General features: G+C 59.0%; 1 protein-coding gene across 1 annotated transcript in view; it reads left to right on the top strand.

Annotated features, from left to right (window-relative positions):
• The first annotated feature begins 217 nt into the window (after positions 1 to 217).
• GRAMD4 (GRAM domain containing 4) overlaps positions 218 to 18,799 on the top strand; it is a 75,319-nt gene continuing 56,737 nt past the window's right edge. The window contains exon 1 of the mRNA XM_074326590.1: positions 218 to 458. Coding sequence (XP_074182691.1) covers positions 430 to 458 — 29 coding nt within the window. The 5' untranslated portion in view covers positions 218 to 429. The remainder of the gene's footprint in view (positions 459 to 18,799) is intronic.

Here is an 18,799-nt window from a genome sequence, read left to right on the forward strand (position 1 = left end):
GTGGGCCGCCCAAACAAAGGCTGCACCGCGTGCCTGAGCTAGGGCGCGCGCACACACACGCACGCGTAAGCGGTATTGCTAGGGTAGGCGCACCCGCGAGGGCCCCGGAATCCGCCCCGCTGGGAGGGGCGGGGCGGTGTCGAGGCGGCCCCTTTAAGGCGCGGCGTGGGGCGGGGCTGGGCGGCGTGCACGTGGGGAGGTAGCTGCGCTCGGGGCGGGGCGGCGGCTGCGCAGGCCAGACCGGGGGCGCGCAGACTCCGCGCAGCGGGACGCGAGCGCGCGACCTGGCGCCGCCGCCGCCTCCGCGCTCGTGGCCGGGTTCCGCGGGGCCGCCTCCTCCGCGCTCCCCGGCGCCGCTGGGCTCCCGGGCGGGCGGCAGGTGCAGCGCGGCCGTGCGGCCGGCGACGGGGGCGCCGTAGCGGCGGGTGGATGAGAGTTGGCCCCGATCTCCGCTCAGGGTAAGCGGCGCGCGCGCGGACGCCCACACGGACCTCGTCGGACTCACGGACACGCTCCGGGCTCTGGCCCGCGGGGCCGCGACCCGGCGCGCCTGGCCACGTTCTTCCCCGCGCCCGGATCCAGCGGCCTTCCGAGCAGGGCCCCGCGCGGGCGCGCCCCGCACACACGCCCCCGGGTCCCGCGCGGGCCAGGCGCGCGTCCCGGCCCCCGGCGTCCCCTGGTCCGTCTCTAGCCTGGCCCGCCAGGGAAAGAAGGACGTTGCGGGGTCGCGAGGCCCGGGCTGGGGTGCTGGTCGCCGGTTCGGGGGTGACCGAGGCCAGACGGGGGCGTGGACGCGGCGAATGTCGTCCTCCCAACCCACTCTTTGGGGGCGCAGGAGAGGAGAAGGGAGCCCCTCGGCCCTGCGACCTCAGAGAGGACCCCACCAGAAAGTTGTGGGCGCTCGCCCCCACGCTGTCCCCCTTTCTGTCCTGTCCTCTCGTTTTGTTTGGGACTGTTTGCTAGTGGGGCTCTCACGAGGCTCAGGTCCCCGTGCAGGAGGGGAGGTGGGGTGTAGTGTGGCAGTCCCCTGCCTGGGGCCCCCACCTGCCTGGGGCCCCCACCTGCCTGGAGCAGGCCTTGCACCCCTGTCCAGGCTTCCGATCAGGGAGGGTAGGAGAGCCAGAGACCCGACCCGTGGGCTCGTGGTGCCCTTCCCCGGGGGAGGCTCTGTGGCAGAAGCAACCCCTGGGGCTGGAGACCTGATAGGGGGGAACCCCCTGGAAGCTAGGTCCTCCCAGCAGCCCTTCATTTCCAGACGCAGGGACAATTCTGTTTGGGGGACACCTTTTGCAGAATGGGGTTCCCTTCTTGCCTTCCTTGTGCTGGTTGGATAGGAAACCCAGAGTTCTGAGCCCAGCCTGGGGGTTGTTTTCCAGCTGGGCCTGGCAGGACTGCAGGGGCAGGGCTGTGCTGTACTTAAGAGAGGAATTTGGAGGTTTGCCTCCAGCATGCACCTGCTCTGACCTTGGTAAGAAAGCATTGAGCCTCCCTGGGCCTCAGTTTCCCCCAGTAAACGGTAAGAGGGGCTGATGAGAGGATTAGATGAGGTGATGCAGGCTCCCCACTGGCCAGGCACACCCAGAGCAGAGATCAGAACACCAGAACACCCTGGCCCGGCTAACAGTGCCCTTTGCCCCCAAGCAGCCATTGTTTCCCTGACTCTTCCCCTCCTGTGTCCCAGGCCCGTTTGAGGACACACAGTTTGGCAGACCCCTCTGAAAACCCTCTGCCGGCCCACGTAAGGGGCCCGCTTGCCTGTCCTGCCCCCTGCCTAGAATATGGTGTTGATTCTTCTGCAGCACGTGTAATGCTGGGGCAGTGGCCTTGACCTCCCCCTACCCCCAGTCTGGCCAGTGTTGGACTCACAGTGTTGGGGGGGTGGGGGGGGTCCCAGCTTGGTCCTGGGGACTGGGGCCTCTAGATGGATGCTACCCCGTTCTCTGCCCTTCTTTCCTTTCAGCTGCCGTGGCTGATGGGCTGTGGGATGTGGCAGTCCCAGCAGTGGGGACTGGGCACTGGCAGGGCCTGTCCCTGCGATGTCTGCCTGCTTGAACTCAGGAAAGGCATTTCCTGGAAACTGCAGGGGAAACTCTCAAAGTTGTGGTCTGCTTGGCCTTGGCCCTGCTAGTGGTGTGTTCTGTCTTTTATGAGGGCAGGCAGGGGACCCTTCATGAAGGAAGAACCAGGTGGTCTCTCTCCAAACTGCCGGGCTGCCCAGGCCCCACTCCACGTCCTCCAATTATCTGTCAAGTCCGTCCCGAAGTGGGTGTCGGGAGATGGATCAGTCGCCAGCTCCTGTGACCTCCGCTTTCCTCCCTCTCCCTGGGCCTCACCTTCACCAGCTAGAAACGAGGAGACCTGTTTTTACTGAATCACCATTTTTGCTGTGTGACAGACTAGAATAGTGGTTCAGGCACAGTGAAAAGGAAGTGTTATTAGATTCTCGCCCTGCTGTTGCCAGGGGACGCTGTGAGCCTGAAGCCCATTTTCTCCTTGTAACAGTGTATCTGAGCAATGTTACAGTGTGACAGATGCCAGCACCAAACTCAGGCCAGTCTTGATGGGACCCATGTAATCTGAGAAGGGGGGGCTCCCTTGCCATTTCCACAGTGTGACTCATGTTAGTGGCTGTGTCACTGGGTACCCCGACATCTCATGGGCCACAGCGGACCCCGTCCAGCTTCCCATGCTTTGTGGGTGGGAGTTTCCCTCCAGAAGCTGGATCTACCCAACTTTGTGTGGGAACTGGGTTCTCATCCTGCAGTGGCGTGGCTCCAGACCGGTGCTTTTTTGGGGGTGGGGTTACCCCTCTGGAGGAGATAGGTACGTTTTCCCTGGTGTGGGCCTCTGGCTCCTCGTCTCTGGTGTTTGGCCTTCTGTGTGTGTCAGGATGGGGGTCTCCTGCCTAGTGGCTGCAGTGGGGATGTGAGTGTTTCCAGAGTGCCCAGTAGTGCAAGTTGTGTGCCAGCTGGGAAGGAAGACACTGGGGGTGGCCGTGTGACCTGCTGAGTTTCTGCCTCCATCCCTGCCAGGCGGGGTGGGGAGGCTGCTGTCTGGTGTCAGGAGCAAAGGTGACCACTTTTGTCAAATGCCGAATACATGCTTGGTGTCCAGTGGGGGCTGCTGACCGCGTTGGGGCGGTAGCAGAGAAGTTAAAACTGAGGTGGGGAGAGTGAGACGTGGATGTGAGAAGCAACAGAGATACAGGGGCAGTAGCTTCTGCTTGTTTGGTTGGCCCAGGCCCGGGCGTCTGCGGCCAAGGCGATTGGGGCGCTCAGGTGGTGCTTGGAACCCTTAGTTTTGTTTTGAGGAGACTGAAAGCTGACTTGGGGGCTATTTGGCACTGCAGTGTGTGTAGATCTGTTTTTTCCTTGGCTTTTTGGTGGGATGGCAATGCGGACTCTCATGGGTCTTTGTCCTGGGAGAACACCCTTTACAGAGGGGTGAATTCAAGTCAACAGTCGGGTCCTGTGGACGTGGGATGCCGCTGGGTCCCTGAGGGTGATGCTCATTTAGTGACTACAGTGGCTAAGGCGTCGCCCAGCCCCAGGCATGGGGGCAGCCCGGTCCCTGCTTGGAGGCGCCGCTGATGGAGAAATGTAATCGGTTAACTTGAGAACTTGAAGGCAGGCTGCTCCGACCGCTCTTACAGACTGAGGTGCAGAAAGAAAGCAAAGGTTTCCCTAATTAGGGAAAAACCTTTGGTGTCTGCATGTGGCCTGTGCCATAATTCACCCCTAATGACGGTTGCCATCTGAGGGCTATTGTTAAAATTGTGTGGCATTTGAGTTATAACCAGAGTTGTGATTACGTTTAAGCCCTGTGACTACGGTCCCCTGTGGTTACACAGGAAATATTGGCCTATCAATAAAAATTAATAATAGTACTGGAAATCACCGACTACAGCCTCAGACATTGTGCTAAGTGATTTTCACACATTGTCCCCTGTGGCCTCACAACGTATACTTTCACCCCATTCTACGTTTGAAGACACAGGTGGCTTGCCTAAGTCCCTGCTTAGTTAAGTGGCAGAGCCGGGGTTAGAACTTGTGTTGTTTGGCTCCAAAGCTGGTGCCACCTCCCAGGTAATCCCGTTGTAAAGTTAGGTTTCTCGGGGTTTGTGAAGGAAATTTGAGTAAACCTAAAGTCGCGATGAGAAGTCTGTCTTCGCTTTTAGACGCACACTGACAGACCAAGGACGCCCCTTGCTCTGGGCCCGATGCATGCTAACGCCCAGTGTGCGTGTTTTCCTCACGCTGGAGGCAGGACCTATTATTAGCTTCATCTCACAACGAGGAAGCCCTGGCACAGGGCACTTAAATAACTTCCCTGAGGCCACACGCTAGTGAGTGGCAGAGCGGGTTTGAGCAGCGTGGGCTGTGTTCCTAACCTGGGTGCTGGGCAGGGCTTAGGTGAGGGAAACGCTTGGTCTTGCTGCTGTGTTCTTGGGCAAGATGCTTAACCTCTCTGGGCCTCAGTTCTGTCACCTGTAAATGAGGGTCTTGGTCTGAAATATGGAAGCTAGAGGGCTGAGAGGTGGCCCTGGCCTGTGCTGGTCATGTCTGCGCCCTGTCCTCCAGCTTCCCCTGGGAGGGGGTGGGGAGGAGGAGGGAAAGGTAGGGAGCTGTGTGTGGGGGGGTACGCCCCATCCCTGGCAGTGGCTGGTATTGGGTGGAGCAGCTGTGCTTGTCTAGGAGTGAGGGCTTCTGGAAACATCCAAGACATTGGCCGCTGCCACGTCACTCCCCTCTGTAAAGTGGGGCGCTCAGAAAGCACTATGCTCTGGGTCATTACCTGTCCCTTGGGAATGGGAGGAAGGGCAGCTCTACCCAGAACCCTTCTAGGCCACCAAACCCAAGTTAAGCTGTGGGTGGGAGAAACCAAATACGCAGGGTGCCCTGGGGGGCCGCAGTGCTTGGGGGCCCTGGGAAACAGCCCTCCCCCTCTCGATTGGGTTCCCTAGATCAGAGGAGAGGGCTGGAGCTGTCTGGGGGGACACGTGGGACATGGCGTGCACATGTGGGGGATGCCTGATCGCAGCCTGTGCCCCAGGCAGCCTCCCCGGACAGACACACAGCCTCCTTTCCCAGGCCCACCCTCCTGCCCCTCTGCCCCCTCGTGGGGATGCCTGCAGGGACAGCAGACCCCTGTGTCTGCCACATTGCAGCTCCTTCCCCTGCAGGGCGGCCTCCTGCGAAGTACCCCCTCACTCGCCTTCCCTCCCCACTTTGTTCTTCCTGCAGCAGCAGCAGCAGCAGCAGCAGCAGTGGTCAGGCCTCCCTCACTGTCCCGCCCCCTGCAGGCAGGGGCTCTTCTCTCTTGTGAGTGCCTTTTCCCAGGTGTCCAGACCAGAGCTCTGCAGACATTTGGGGAACAATGAATGGACACAGTCCCTGCAGAGCGTGACCTGGAGCGCAGCCAGGGGCGCCTTGCTCCGCCCTGGGGGCCACTCTGCAGCCGCAGGCAGCGTCAGGCCCTGGCAGTCAGGCCCTGGCAGCCCGGCAGCAGTGGGTGGGGAGGGAGGCAAGGCCCGGCAGTGAGAGGTGTGTGTTTGTGTGTTAAACGTCTTTATTGAGTACAGTTCACACACCATATAATCTACCCATTGCAAGTGTGCGATTCACTGACTTTTAGTGTATTTACAAAACGGTGCAGTTGTCTCCACGGTCTCGTCTTAGAACGTTTCATCACCCAAAAGAAGCCCATACCGTTAGCGGTCACTCCCCAGCCTCGCCACCCCCGCCTCCCCGCTGGCCCCTGACAACCACTGATCCACTTTCTGTCTCTGTGCATTCGCCTCTTCTGGACAATTCATGTGAACAGAATCACCCGATATGAGGCCTTTGGGTCTGTTTCCTTCACTTAGCGTGATGCATTTCCATCTGTGTGGCAGTGTGTGGTGACGGAGTTGTGCTTAGTGCCCTTCTGAAGGGTGGCCCCTCTTCCCTGGACCACCTTTCTTGTGTGTCTAGGTGGGCATGCCTGGCCTCACTAGGCCCCCGGGGTCGGAGCTGATAGCAGCCCCTTCTGTTGCTATAAGCCATCTAAGAACTCTTGACATGTACCTACTATGTGCAGGGGACCCCAAGGCATTTCACGTGTCTCATCTCATTTCCAGTGGCCATTGGCACACTCACTATTTGTGTAGCTGCATCAAGTCATCTCCTCCAGGAAGCCTTCCTGGCCTTCCTGCTCCCACGGGGAGCCCTGTGCTGGCTGCCCTGTGTGTGGTTGTTGTTTACCTGCTTGCCCTCTGAGCTCCTGGAGGGTGGAGGCCCTGCTTTTCACCTGATCCCTTACTGGCCTCGTGGGGACAATGTCTGACAAGTATGTGGGGGATGAATGGTGGAAGTTCGGGGCATTGTGAGGGGGTGGAACCCTTCTCTCACTGACGGCCCCACTAGTTCTGTTCCTTCATTATCCTTCTAGTAGTGTACGTTTTGAAACTTCACTGTGTCTTCCGGAGTGCCTCAAGGGCAGGCCCGGGTCTGGCTGTGGGCATCGTGGGTGTCGTGGGTGCTCGGGCAGAGCCGCTGAGTGAGCCTGGAGCCCCTCCGGCCCCACCCTGCCCCACTTTGCACTGGGTGGCAGGGTGGGTTTTTAAAATATTTTATAATAGACTATACTTTTTTAGAACAGTTTTAGATTTACAGAACATTTGCAAAGATAATACAGTTCCCATATGCCTCTTGCCCCTCCCCTCAGTTTCTTGTATCTTTAGCATCTTACGTTAGCGTGGAACATTGTTACAATTAATGAACCAATACTGATAAATTGCTATTAACTAAAGTCTGCATTTTGTTCAGATTGCCTTGCTTTTTACCTGGTGTCGTTTTCTACCCCTGGGCCCCATCTAGGATCCCACATAACAAGTAGTCCTCACAGCTTTTTAGGCTTCTCTCGGCTGGGACAGTTTCCCACTTTTCTTCTTTTGCTGATGTTGATGCCCCTGAGGAATTTTAGGTATGCTGCAGGATCCCTCTCCGTTAGAATTGGTTTGGACAATTGGCATTCCTCTGATGGAATTTGGATGTTTCTCTCAGGGTTAGACTGGGTCATGATGTTGGGGAGGAAGGCTGCAGAGGTGCAGTGACGTTCTCATCACGTCCCGTCAAGGGCACAGACTGTCAACCTGACTGATCGCTGTGATGTTGACCTTGATCTGGCTGAGGTGTGTCTGCCAGGCTTTTCCACCGAACAGCTCCTCTTTCCCCCCGTCCATGCTGTCCTCGTGGGAAGGAAATCTTGATGCACGGCCCACACTTAAGGGTGGGAGTTAGGCTCCGTCTCCTGAGGGCAGAGTAGCTACGTAAACTATTTGGAATTCTCCTGCACGGGCAACTTCTCCTCTATTAATTCAGTCATTTACTTGTGTCAGTGTGGATTCATGGGTCTTGATTTTATACCCTGGGTTATGGGCAACCCCACTTTATTTTGTTGGCCAGCTTGTCCCAGCTTTGGCCATCGGGAGCTTTTCCAGGTGCCATGCGCCCGTCCTGGTGGGGTGAAGTGAGCACGTCCTCACTGCCTGGCGTGAGGTGCTCCAGGCTCAGCTTGTGTGCTTCCCGCCCCCCCAGCCGTAGGACCAGCCCGTCCTCCCAGCAGCCCGGTTCCTTCTACTGCAGAGTGGGTTTTAGAAGCCCAGGATCTGGGCGCCTGGTGCGCTTATTGCTACGGGGCTCCATTGTCCTGGGTCCTGTCAGCGGACAGGACGAGGACATACGTGTGTATACTAACGGTGGGCGCATGCGCCTGTAACCCCTGTGTGTAACCATCTGTACCTCTTCTAAGTGAAACGTGAGTGTATCCTGATGGTGTGGCCTGTCTTCTGATGTTTAGCACAGGCCACGTGGATCGTGCTGGCCTCTTCCCCTGCTGACCAGTCACTTCCCAGTCAGGCAGCAGGAAACCAGCCCCCCTCACTTGCCACCCACTTGCTTACTCGTTCCGTTCTCGTGCATCTGTGGGGTGGGCTCAGCATTATTACTCCGGCCTGGGAAAGTGGCTTCATGGGCCAGACTGGCCTGCCCATGTGCAGTTCCTTCTTGCTCCAGGAGCAGGCGGGCTGCCACTGTTCTCTGCGTGGCCCTGCAGAGCGTGTGGTGGGGCACCGCCTCCCCTGGAAGGTCCGTGACCTGCAGGGAGAGGCAAAGAGAACTGTGGTTTCCCCACTGTGCCTGGGAAGCCCAGCCTGCTGGACAGGCACACACTTGATGTCCCTTTGAAATTCGAAAGTGGAAAGTGGCGCTGACTTTGAACACGCCCCAAGATCTGGCCTCCGTGCACATGAGGAGAAAGGCTGCCAGCAGGACCCTTTGGAGCTCAGACACATTGACTCAGGTGTGGCCGTCTGGCTCTTCCCACCTCTGAACTTGCACCTTCGTTGTTCATTAGTGTTGGTGGGGGCGGCCTTCACAGGAAGTGCACTGTCTGCGTGGCCAGCACAGCAGGAGCCACAGCAGCAGGGGCGTCGAGGCCCCTCTCCTTTCTGGAAGGGGAAAGCTGGGCGAAGCCCTCTTCTCCACACGGCTCCTCCTCGTGGACTCCTGCTTTGTGCGGGGTCTGTCTGCAGCACATGTGGGTCCTGGTGGCAGGGGAGGAGGGCTGCCATTGGAGCTCTGAGTAGACTGAGTCCAAGGGGGAGGGTGAGAGGCAGAGAAGTGCACGCTGCAGTCGGGGGCTGCACACCGTGGGGGCGGGGTGGGGGTCCGGCCCCAGCCCCGGGGTGAAGAGGGCTGGGGGGGCAGTGAGCTGGGTGTGTGTTTGGGAAGAAAGGAGCTGCCCCCTGGGCAGGCTCAGAAGATGGCAGGGAAGCCGTTAACCCTTTGGAGGCTCCTGTCTATTTGGAGATAAAATGAGGACGGACAGTGGGAAGGAGGCTGGACTGGGTGTCAGGAACTTCAGTGCTGGGTCCTGTGCGTGCGTGACTTATTGACCATGTGTCTCTACACGCATGGGGGGGTGCTGACCGAACCGTGTACACGCGTGGGGAGGTCCTGACCGAACCGTGTACACGCGTGGGGAGGTCCTGACCGAACCATGTACACGTGTGGGGAGGTTCTGACCGAACCATGTACATGCATGGGGAGGTCCCGACCGAACTGTGTACACGCGTGGGGAGGTCCTGACCGAACCGTGTACACGCATGGGGAGGTCCTGACCGAACCATGTACACGCGTGGGGAGGTCCTGACCGAATCGTGTACACGTGTGGGGAGGTCCTGACTGAACCGTGTACATGTGTGGGGTGCTGACTGAACCGTGTATACATGTGGGGAGGTCCTGACCGAACCGTGTACACGCGTGGGGAGGTCCTGACCGAACCATGTACATGCGTGGGGAGGTCCTGACTGAACCATGTACATGGGTGGGGAGGTCCTGACTGAACCGTGTACACGTGTGTGGGGAGGTCCTGACCGAACCATGTACACGCGTGGGGAGGTCCCGACCGAACCGTGTACATGTGTGGGGAGGTCCTGACTGAACCATGTACACGTGTGTGGGGGGTGCTGACTGAACCGTGTACATGCGTGGGGAGGTCCTGACCGAACCGTGTACACGCGTGGGGAGGTCCTGACCGAACCGTATACACGTGTGTGTGGGGGTGCTGACTGAGCCGTGTACACGCGTGGGGAGGTCCTGACTGAACCGTATACACGTGTGTGTGTGGGGTGCTGACTGAACCGTGTACACGCGTGGGGAGGTCCTGACTGAACCATGTACATGCATGGGGGGTGCTGACTGAACCATCTACACATGTGGGGGTTGCTGCTCACACTGGACTGTCTCCACGGCCATGGTGCTGTTCTCCACGCAGGGTTTTTGGGGTCTGAGGATCCATCTTGTTTTCTTGATCTTGGGTGACCTTCTGCTGTGGTCCTGGGAGGGCTCCAAGGGCAGCATCCAGGAGGCCGCCTGAAGGCCTCAGTTCTAGTTCTGCCCACCTGCCCACTCCTGCGTGTTTTTTTTTGTGTGTTTTTTTTTGAATTTTTTTTTTAAATTTTATTTTATTAAATTTATTGGGGTGACAATTATTAGTAAAATTACATAGATTTCAGGTGTACAATTCTGTATTACATCATCTATACACTCCTGCGTTTTGCAGTCCCTGTGTGGGCTCTGTGAGCCCAATTCCTGTGTCTTGTCACCTGTTTAATGAGGACCTGCTCTGTGCCAGACACCGGCCGGTACTGAATGATGAAGTGTGTGGCAGCAGGGAGACCGGGCCAGGCAGGACGGTGCAGAGAGGTGGGCAGTGTGGGACAGAGGGCTTGAAGCCGCCTGGGGCTCAGGGAGGGACCCTGGGGGGATGAGAGAAGGGCCAGGGGGCGTGTTAGCCCCAGGAGGGCTGGGGTGCCCCAGCCAGGTCCAGTGAGGCCTCAAGCCACCCTGCCACTCTCCCTGGGGCTAGTTTGGGCTGGTGTGGGGCCTGCGAGGTCAGCTTACCAAAGGTTAGCTCCTCTCCGAGGCTCCTGGAGACCCAGCCAGCGTGCGCCCACACCTCTGCTGGGCCAGGACCAGGCTCTGTGCCATGTCAGGGGCACCGTGGGACAAGTGGCTGCCTGCTCACCTCTGCTGGACATCCTGAAAGGCCTGTCTCCCCCAGTCCAGGGGGGTGGTCTGAGGAAGCGTGGAGAGCTGAGTGGGGGCTGTCCTGGGCTGGGGACTGTCGTCTCTGAGCGGCACTTACCGGGAACAAGGCTCACGGGCGACGTGGGACCAGCCTGCTGCGGTCCTTCTGGCCAGTCTCCCTGTCCCACCACTGGGTGCCCATCCCAGGTCCTTGCCGGGCCACCGCGTGCCTCTCCTGCTCTCTGGGTTGAGTATATGCGCCTGCTAGGACTGGTGTGACAGGCACAGCAGCTGTAGATGATGCTGGCCTGGCCTGCAGGCACATTTCCCTCTCTGGGTGTAATGCCCCGGGGTCACTGGAATCGCAGGAGGGGTCACATCTGCCCTGGGAGGCTGCCTGGGCAGTGTCTGCACAGAGAGGGTGTCCGTGCTGTGCCACTGGGGTGAGCCTGGTCTGTTGGAGGAAGGCCAGTGTGGCCTCAGGCCTCCCGCCCACAGCTGAGGGGACAGAAAGCAAAGGGCCCCGCAGCTCAGAGGGCACTTGGCATGGCAGGGACAGGCAGATGCGTGACCCCTTGGCCTCCGGCTGGGCAGTTTAGCATTTAAAACTCTGAAGCAACTTGAGTAGTTAAAAGAACGTGCCAAACCTTCAATATCGCAAAACCCAGAGTCTTACTCATGGAAGAGCCAGACTGACTGACTGCCCATGGGGCTGACTGTTGTCCCCAGGCCCTGCTGAGAAGTCGGTGGGGAGCCTGGGTCCGCTCACACGGCTGAGTCCTGGCAGCCAGCGGGACAGTGAGGTCCATGGGTGTGGGGCGGGGTGGGGGCAGGGGAGCCCCGCAGCCCCGAGTGACACTGCCCCACCAGCTCCACCAGGTTGAGGGTGTGCTGTGTGCTGCTTCGAGACCCTTCTGGGCATGTCCTTGGTTCCTGTGCTGGCTGCAGCGCCCAGGTTTGGTGTGCAGGGGCTGGTTTCTATCCCATCCAGAGAGGAAGGTGGGCGGCACAGGAGGGTCTGTGGCCCATGCTGCCTGCTGGAGCGCGGGGAGCGGAGTGGTGGCATGCCACCAGGCCTCGCCCGCCCTTCGAATTGGGTGAGTGTGTAGCAGGCATGCTGAGCACATCAGGTTCAGGAAGAAAAGCGGTATTTTGTTCAACAGCCGTTGCTTAAGAGTGCAGGCCGAGCATGTCCGAGGCAGTCCAGAGTGAACGTGAGGGATCAGCACCTGAGGGGGCGGGTGGAGAAAGGGTAGTGGGGACCGGAAGTGGACTTGGAAGGCGTGCAAGGCACTGGTGGTCACCCTGTCCCTTAGAGCCCAGCCCTCCTCAGCTGCAGCGGGACTTAGTGGCGGCCCAGCACACTGGTGGGGAGGAAGTGAGTCAAGTGCCAGAAAGCCGGGGCATGAGTGTGGGTGGAGCTGTGGGCAGGATGGGAGTGAGGGCTGAGTTGGCGGGGAGGTGGGGGTGGGGGCAGCCTGCTCCTGCTGCCCCTGCCCTGGCAGCCTGTGTCCAGGAGTCACCGCCTGCCAGCAGGGCCTGGCAGCAAGGGGGTCAGTGCTGGTCTGGGGGCGCACAGGTGATCTGACAAGGGCAGGGTTGGGGGGCTGCCAGGGCCGTCTACCTGAGCTGTCCAAGTGTTGAGTCTTGTGTTGTAACCCGGACATCTAGAATTGTGGCTCTCAGGGTGGACGGGCCGTGGGAGATCAGCCCAGCCACCTCTGTCTGCTGCCCAAACAGGGTGCCCAGTGGGGAGGGAGGGAGCAAGTGCAGGAGTCCTGCGCCTGCCCAGCAGCAACACCGCCACGTGACAGACAGGCGAGGAGCTGCTAGAACGAGGGCCCTGTGAAGGCAGGCACACCTGGAAGGGAGGGGCAGGCCTGACCGATCTCAGAGGGCCCAGGATTCACGCTGATGCCTGTGGGGTGGGCCAGGCAGTGTGGAGCCACGAAAAGGGGAGATACCGGCAGCAGCGAATCTCTAAGCTTTGAAAAGTCCCCACCTGATGTGTCACACTCACGCACTCACCTGCTGCATTTGGAGAATTGACCATCTTAAGATGAGCCCTTGATGTTGGGGTGGAGGGAGGGAAGGGGAGCCCTGAATGTTGGGGGCCCCCACCTCATGTGGTCCAAGGGTGGGGGGCTGGGCTGATTGGGAGGCATGGGAGGGCTGCCCCAGGACGCCCCAGAGAGAGTGAGCCGGAGGTTACCGGCTCTCAACACCTGCTGGGTGCCAGGGGATGTATGTGGGTGGCTGCCATCCCCACAGCCACCCCAGAAGGGGCCGCATCGTCCTCACTTTGCAGATGAGTAAGTGGTGGTCAGAGAGGTTCTGCTAAGTGGCTGAAGTGACTCGGCTGCAGGGCCCATGCCCTTGTCCCTGTCCCAGCTGCCCACTCCTTTTGGAACCTTAAGTCCTCTCTCCTGGCCACTCCTCGGGTTTCTGGGTGCCCCCCGTGTGTGCCTGAGGGCCCCCACTCTGCATGGATGACAGGCCTCTCCCCAGCCCTCTCAGAGAGGCCGTCCTGTACACAGCCGTTCTGCGTCAGCCCCCCACGCCCTCCCTACCACCTGGCACAGGATGTGTGGGGACGGTCTCCCCACTAGACTGAGCTCCCTGTGAGGCTGGGAGATTCCAGAGGCCGCCGTCACGCCCCTGTTGTTGGCCTGGGTGGCTGAGCCACTGGCTGTTGGCAAGGCCTATACTGCCCTTGGTGGCCTGGACAGGTCTGGGACCCCTGGTTCCTCCCCAAGGCAGATGGACCGAGCCAGGAGCCTGGCCCATGCAGCTCTGGGATGCACACAGACTCTCCCTGAGTCCTCACAGGCCTATCCCATGCCTTCCTCCCCCCCCCCCCCAGCTGTGTCTGTGTCCCCTGGAAACTGTGGGACACTGTCTTCTGGCAGAGAGCTGAGAAAGTGCCAGGGGTGGCGGGGGTGGGGGAACTCCTTAACCCCCGGTTGGGGTTGCCACATCACACACCCAGAGATGGTTGTGGTTGCTTGTGACTGGCCTGGCTTGGGCCTCTTGGCTGGGGGAAGGGGTGGGAGAGAAAGCCAGGGCTCAGGACCAAGTGCGTGCTGGCCACACCAGGGAGAGCCCGTGCCCTGGGTCTGGGCGGGATAGCGGGTTGGAGAGGATGGGAGGGAGCGCCCACGGCGACTGTGGTTTTTAGTGTGGAAAACAGCTAGAGGAGGCAGGGGCCCTGGAAGGGAGCCAGGTGCTCAGAGCTGAGTGCCCAGAGGCAGGCAGCTGCTTGGGGGTGGGGAGGATGGCTGGTGCTGCCTCATCTCTCAGTGGGGGTCCAGTGCCTGACTGTGAAGTCTCTTTATCTCGCACCCTTTCATCCGGGCTTTGAAAAGTTAACGTTGCAGCTGCATCAGAAGATGGACTGTGATTTGTACCTCCCGCTCACTAAAGAGCCACAGGCTGATGCCGCCAGGGCCGCAGCTGATGTCCCAGGTTACATCCCCAGAAAGGTCTGTGCCCCCCCCCCACACTCTGCAGTCAGCTGTGGCCACGGAGGGACAGGAAGGGTCATGTGACATTGACCTTGACACATCGGACATTCCCGTAACTGCAGGCTCCACGAGGGCAGGCAGGGATCGTGTCACTTATTGCCAGGTCCTCAGCTCTGGGCCAGGGGCATGGGGGTGTGTTTGAGGAGAACACGTTGGTGCCTGTCACCGCCCCCACCCCCCACCGTCCACCGTCCACTGTCCACCGGCCCCCCAGGCTGCCCTGCACGTGAGGCCCACCCCAACTGCCCTCACGCAGCTGACTTAGTTCACAGACTGGGCTCCTTTTAAGTGTGTATGTTTTTCATAGCTCACTGCTTAATTGTGGGATTAAAACTAGTTAAGTGCGTTGCTGGCACTGAGTCATAGTGAGAAGGTTCAGCCCCGCGTTTGAGCTGACGTGGTCATTCACATTTGGGACGGGCTGGGTTCTTCCCCAGGATTTTCACTGTTCAGATCAGATCCGGGAGGAACCACATCCCTCTGCGCCTGCAGGACTCGAGTTCAGAGCAGGATTTCCGTCCCAAGGGTCTGAATTCTGTGGCTTACGTCTGTGGGGGCCAGTTCCTCAATTGGCTTTCGCGAACTCTCAGCCGTACCCCAACCCCAGGCTTCCAGGGCATGCAGGGATCGCGAGGGGGCCGGGGTGGTCCTGCTGGCCTCCTGCTGTGGTCGGTTCTAATACACGTAGAGGCGGCCCTGCTCGTTGAGTTCTAAAATCTTGGCAATAGAAAGAGCCCATGATGACCTATTTGTAAAGTATTTCAGCATCACTTACATGAATATTGTCCTAAATTCTGTGCAATTAGAAGGTATAAATCCTATTCCGTGATTATTTTTGTGCACCAACATAACCTAAATTAGAACTTTCTCCATATAGGTTTTTAAAAAAACACACGTTTTTAACAAAAACCTAAAAGGAATTGATTTTACCTACGCTGTTCTCAAATGCTTGGACCTGAGGTATCTGCCTAAGTCACGTAGGAATCTTGATGACCATTGGGTTTGCAGACCCTTCCTCTTTACCAGTAGCAGAAAGGTAAACATCATGGAAGCGTTTGAAGCGTTCTCATGAATTCTGACTCAGCAGAGGCTGACGGCTCGCTGATTCCCACCTGCCCAGCGCTTTCTCCCCTGAACCTTGGGCTCAGCCAGGGAGCTCGTCAGCAGGTGTACCTGGTTCTTCATGTGAGACACTCAAATGGATGCCACTGGATCAGGAAGCCGGATTTGTTGCTCTTGTCCGTTCAGCATGTGTCCTTCGAGCGCCTCTTAGCTGCTTGGCCGGCTGCACGTGGAGGGCAGAGTGGTGGGGAGGCAGGTGTGGGTCCAGCATTGCCTTAAGTGACCGAGTGTGGGGACGGAGCCCCAGAAAGCTGTTTCCAGGCTCTCGCCCTCACGTACAAAGGTGCTGGCTCAGGTAGTAAATGGCCATCAACTGTGATTGGATGGCCATCAGCTGTGTCTAGTTGGCCGTCAGCTGTAACCAGTGAGCCATTGGCCACTAATATAACTGCTGTGGCTATGCTAGCAGGAAATGGGGGGCTAGCAAGAAGACGGTGGCTGAGCTAGCAAGAGCGGATTGCACTTAGGATGGTGGATTGCAGAGAGGTGGATGCCGCCAGCGAGAATGTAGTGATATGATTCCCCTACTTATGGCTCCGTGGGTGTTCCTTTTTGGCCTCACCATGTCCTGCGTTCTTATGTGGGGAGCGGGAGCTGAGACCCCACCGGACGCCCTGCATGACACTGAGTTTCCATGGCAGCATATATAGGGTAGGGGTTTACTTTTAAGAGGGAGAGTGTGGACCGAATCCTTTTCTTTCTCTTCATTTTTTGGACCTTACGTGCACAGAATTGGGTAAGCCTGTTCCTTGGGTTGTGGCACGCAGCGACCCATTTGTCTAGGTATTTTAATGGTGCTCCACCAAAACACGCGGGGACCTAGCTGATAACCGCCCTCTAAGCAGGTGTTCTCGGCTCCCTGTCTCCTCGTGTGTGCCTTTCTCGCGCCCACACCACACCGCCTTATACCTGCATCATCCGTCCGTCAGGCGGGTCCCTCCTCCCCGCCCATCCCCTTTGCGTGATCGAGTCTTGAAGGACTGGGAGAAGTGGGCAGGGTGGGTGCGAGGTGCAGAGACAATAGCATTCCAGGACAGGGCAGGTATGAAAGCAGACAGGTGTGAGGGGGCAGGTGGATCCAGGGGTGGGTGAGGTAAGCAGGGCAGAGGGGAGAGACTACAGGTGGCCGAGGAGCGCTGGGATGAGAAGGCTCCAAGGCCCTGGGCAGAGGTTCCTGTGAGTGGTGAGGGAACTCGGGGGTTAGCCCTAGGGAGGGTAGGTGCTTCCAGAAGTTTCAGATGTGGAAGTGGCCCTGGAGGTGGGGTGCTGGGATGATGTCGGGGCTGGAGATGGAGGCGGGGGCCGTCTTGGTCCTGGGGTGTGAGGAGCAGCACAGGGGGTCCGGCTGGAGCAGGCTCGGCATCCCAACCTGTGGGGCCTGCAGACCAGGCCCAGGAAAACGTGCCCTGCAGCCCAGAGTCATGGCATCCGCAGGGACCTGGGAAGTGAGGAGCAGGAGCAGAGAGGGTGTACTGAAGCGTTGGCAAGCGTGGAAACTGGCCAGAGAGGCCGGGTGACGGCCTGTGGAGAGCCTGCCTCAGGTTTCCAGAACAATCCAAGAGGCAACTTGGGGGAAATTTGCCATCGGGACAGGTTTTTCATGTGGTTGCCTGGAGGGGGGCTTCCTGGGCTGTGAATCTGCCCTTAATGAGGGGTTGCCCCACCCTTGGGGCCCGTGGGGCTGGCTGTGTTTCTGGAAAAGGGTGGTGATGCCCCAACGTCTGGGCCTGGTCGAGGTGCTGGGGTCCCTGACTGGAGAAGCCTGAGGGAAACCGGGCTACCGTCGGCAGCTCAGCCCTTAGCCAGGGTCGGCCGGCACAGCTACCCAATGCCTGGCCCTCCCTGTGCCCACTCCAGCCGTCCTGTGGCCGGGGAGCAGCTCTTCTGGCTAACTATCCCCGAATTGTCAAGGGTCCCGCTGTGGGTGCCAGAGGGCCAACATGTAAATTCATAGAGAACCCCAGAGCCCTGGATGCACAGGTGGGTACCACCTGGTCCCACGGACGTGAGGGACGATGGGCGGCTTGTCCACAGCCAGCCGCCCACCCAGGCCCCCTGCATCCTGGCCTTAAGTCCGGCTCTGTACTCTTCCTCCGTCCGCTGCTTCTCGGCTCGCCACCCGGGGAGGAGCGGGAGCCGGCTCGGCCTCGCGGCAGTGGTAACTGGGCCTGCCGTCCTGGTGAGGGGGGCCGGCCACCCCCGCTCTCCTTGCTGAGTGTGCTGACCCCGCCGGCACCAGGCTGTCACCCAAAGCTACTGTGTGGACGTGTTGGAATCATTTGAGTGCAGGCACCTCTCTATGATTGCCGCCTAAACTGGCTGGGAGGACGTGGCGTGTGGGGCCCAGCTCCCATGAACAGACACCCAGTCTTGGCGTCTTACCTGGTTAAACCGTGTTGACGAGGCCAGAGCTGTCAGTTCCACAGGTGTGAGTGCGGCCCAATGGCGGAGGTCAGGGCACTGTTTCCTGCATGGTCACAGGTCACACAGCACCTGTGTGATACTTGAGGGCGTGTTCCCATCTCCCGTGTGGGTGGAACGGGGGTGCGTGGAGGTGTTGTGTGCTTGGCAGGGGCTTCGATGATCTTCTCAGGTGAAGCAATGAACACAGTTTTGTTTCCTTTGGAATTTGGAGATGAGGCCCCAAAGGCAGCAGTCTTGTCATTGTGGGGCCTTTTCCACTGTCACTGCGGCCTCGTGTTGCAGGATTGACTCAGCTGCCCGCTCCAGGTAGGATAGGAAGCCGCCCTTCTCAGTTGCTAACCTGTTCGTCTGGTTAAGCCAGGTCCCCACGCCTGAGTCCTGTCTTCCCCTGGGAGGCCGCTGCCAGACCTTGGATCCCGGGGCCAGGACGTGGGTTTCCGGCAGTATCACAGAGCTCGGTGTGGGGGTGGGAGCAGGGCAGCCCTGCGGCCGGGTAGGTGCTGGCCGCGCAGGCCAGTGGCCGCTCAGCTCTGTGGTGATCCTAGCAGAGGGCTGAGCAGAGCGCAGCCCCCGTACTGTTTGTTTCAGGTCCCTGTGGGTTTCCTCAGGAGAAGAGGATGTGCGGCCCCCCAGGGTGTGAGAGTCGATGGTGTGGAGACCTGGCATCTCAGCTCTAGAGGGTCTTCACGGAGTGATGTCTCTCCCACGTTTCAGGTGATATGCTGGCAGGGTTTCCATTAGGACAAAACAAGTGCCACTTTGTTTGCAGGTTGCTACTCTGGGGCCAAGGGTATATGAAGCGTCGGTTTCTGTCCATTGTCTGCTTGCACATTTGCCTTCGTGTGCAGTGGAAGGTGGCGTGTTCTGACTGTTTGGGTTTTTAGTCCATTAAGAGTTTGGCAGTGGCGGCCTGTTTTGGTCAAACTTTGATGAAAACTAGTGAGATGTTGGGTCTCCTGCTCCAGTGAGTGGGGTTCTGGAACATGGCTGCTGGAGGGAGGGGTCAGCCCCTTGTTTTGGTTCCTGAGGGTTCTAATGACGGAAGGTGTAGAACACTGTCCGTGCTTTGACGGGACCCTCTAAGTGGCTCCCTCCCGTACTTCTTAAGACAAGGAATGCCCGTTGTTGGTTTGATGGCTGTGATTTGCTGATGGTGGA

Source organism: Rhinolophus sinicus, linkage group LG02 (genome assembly GCF_036562045.2).
Source record: "Rhinolophus sinicus isolate RSC01 linkage group LG02, ASM3656204v1, whole genome shotgun sequence".
Classification (NCBI taxonomy): domain Eukaryota; kingdom Metazoa; phylum Chordata; class Mammalia; order Chiroptera; family Rhinolophidae; genus Rhinolophus; species Rhinolophus sinicus.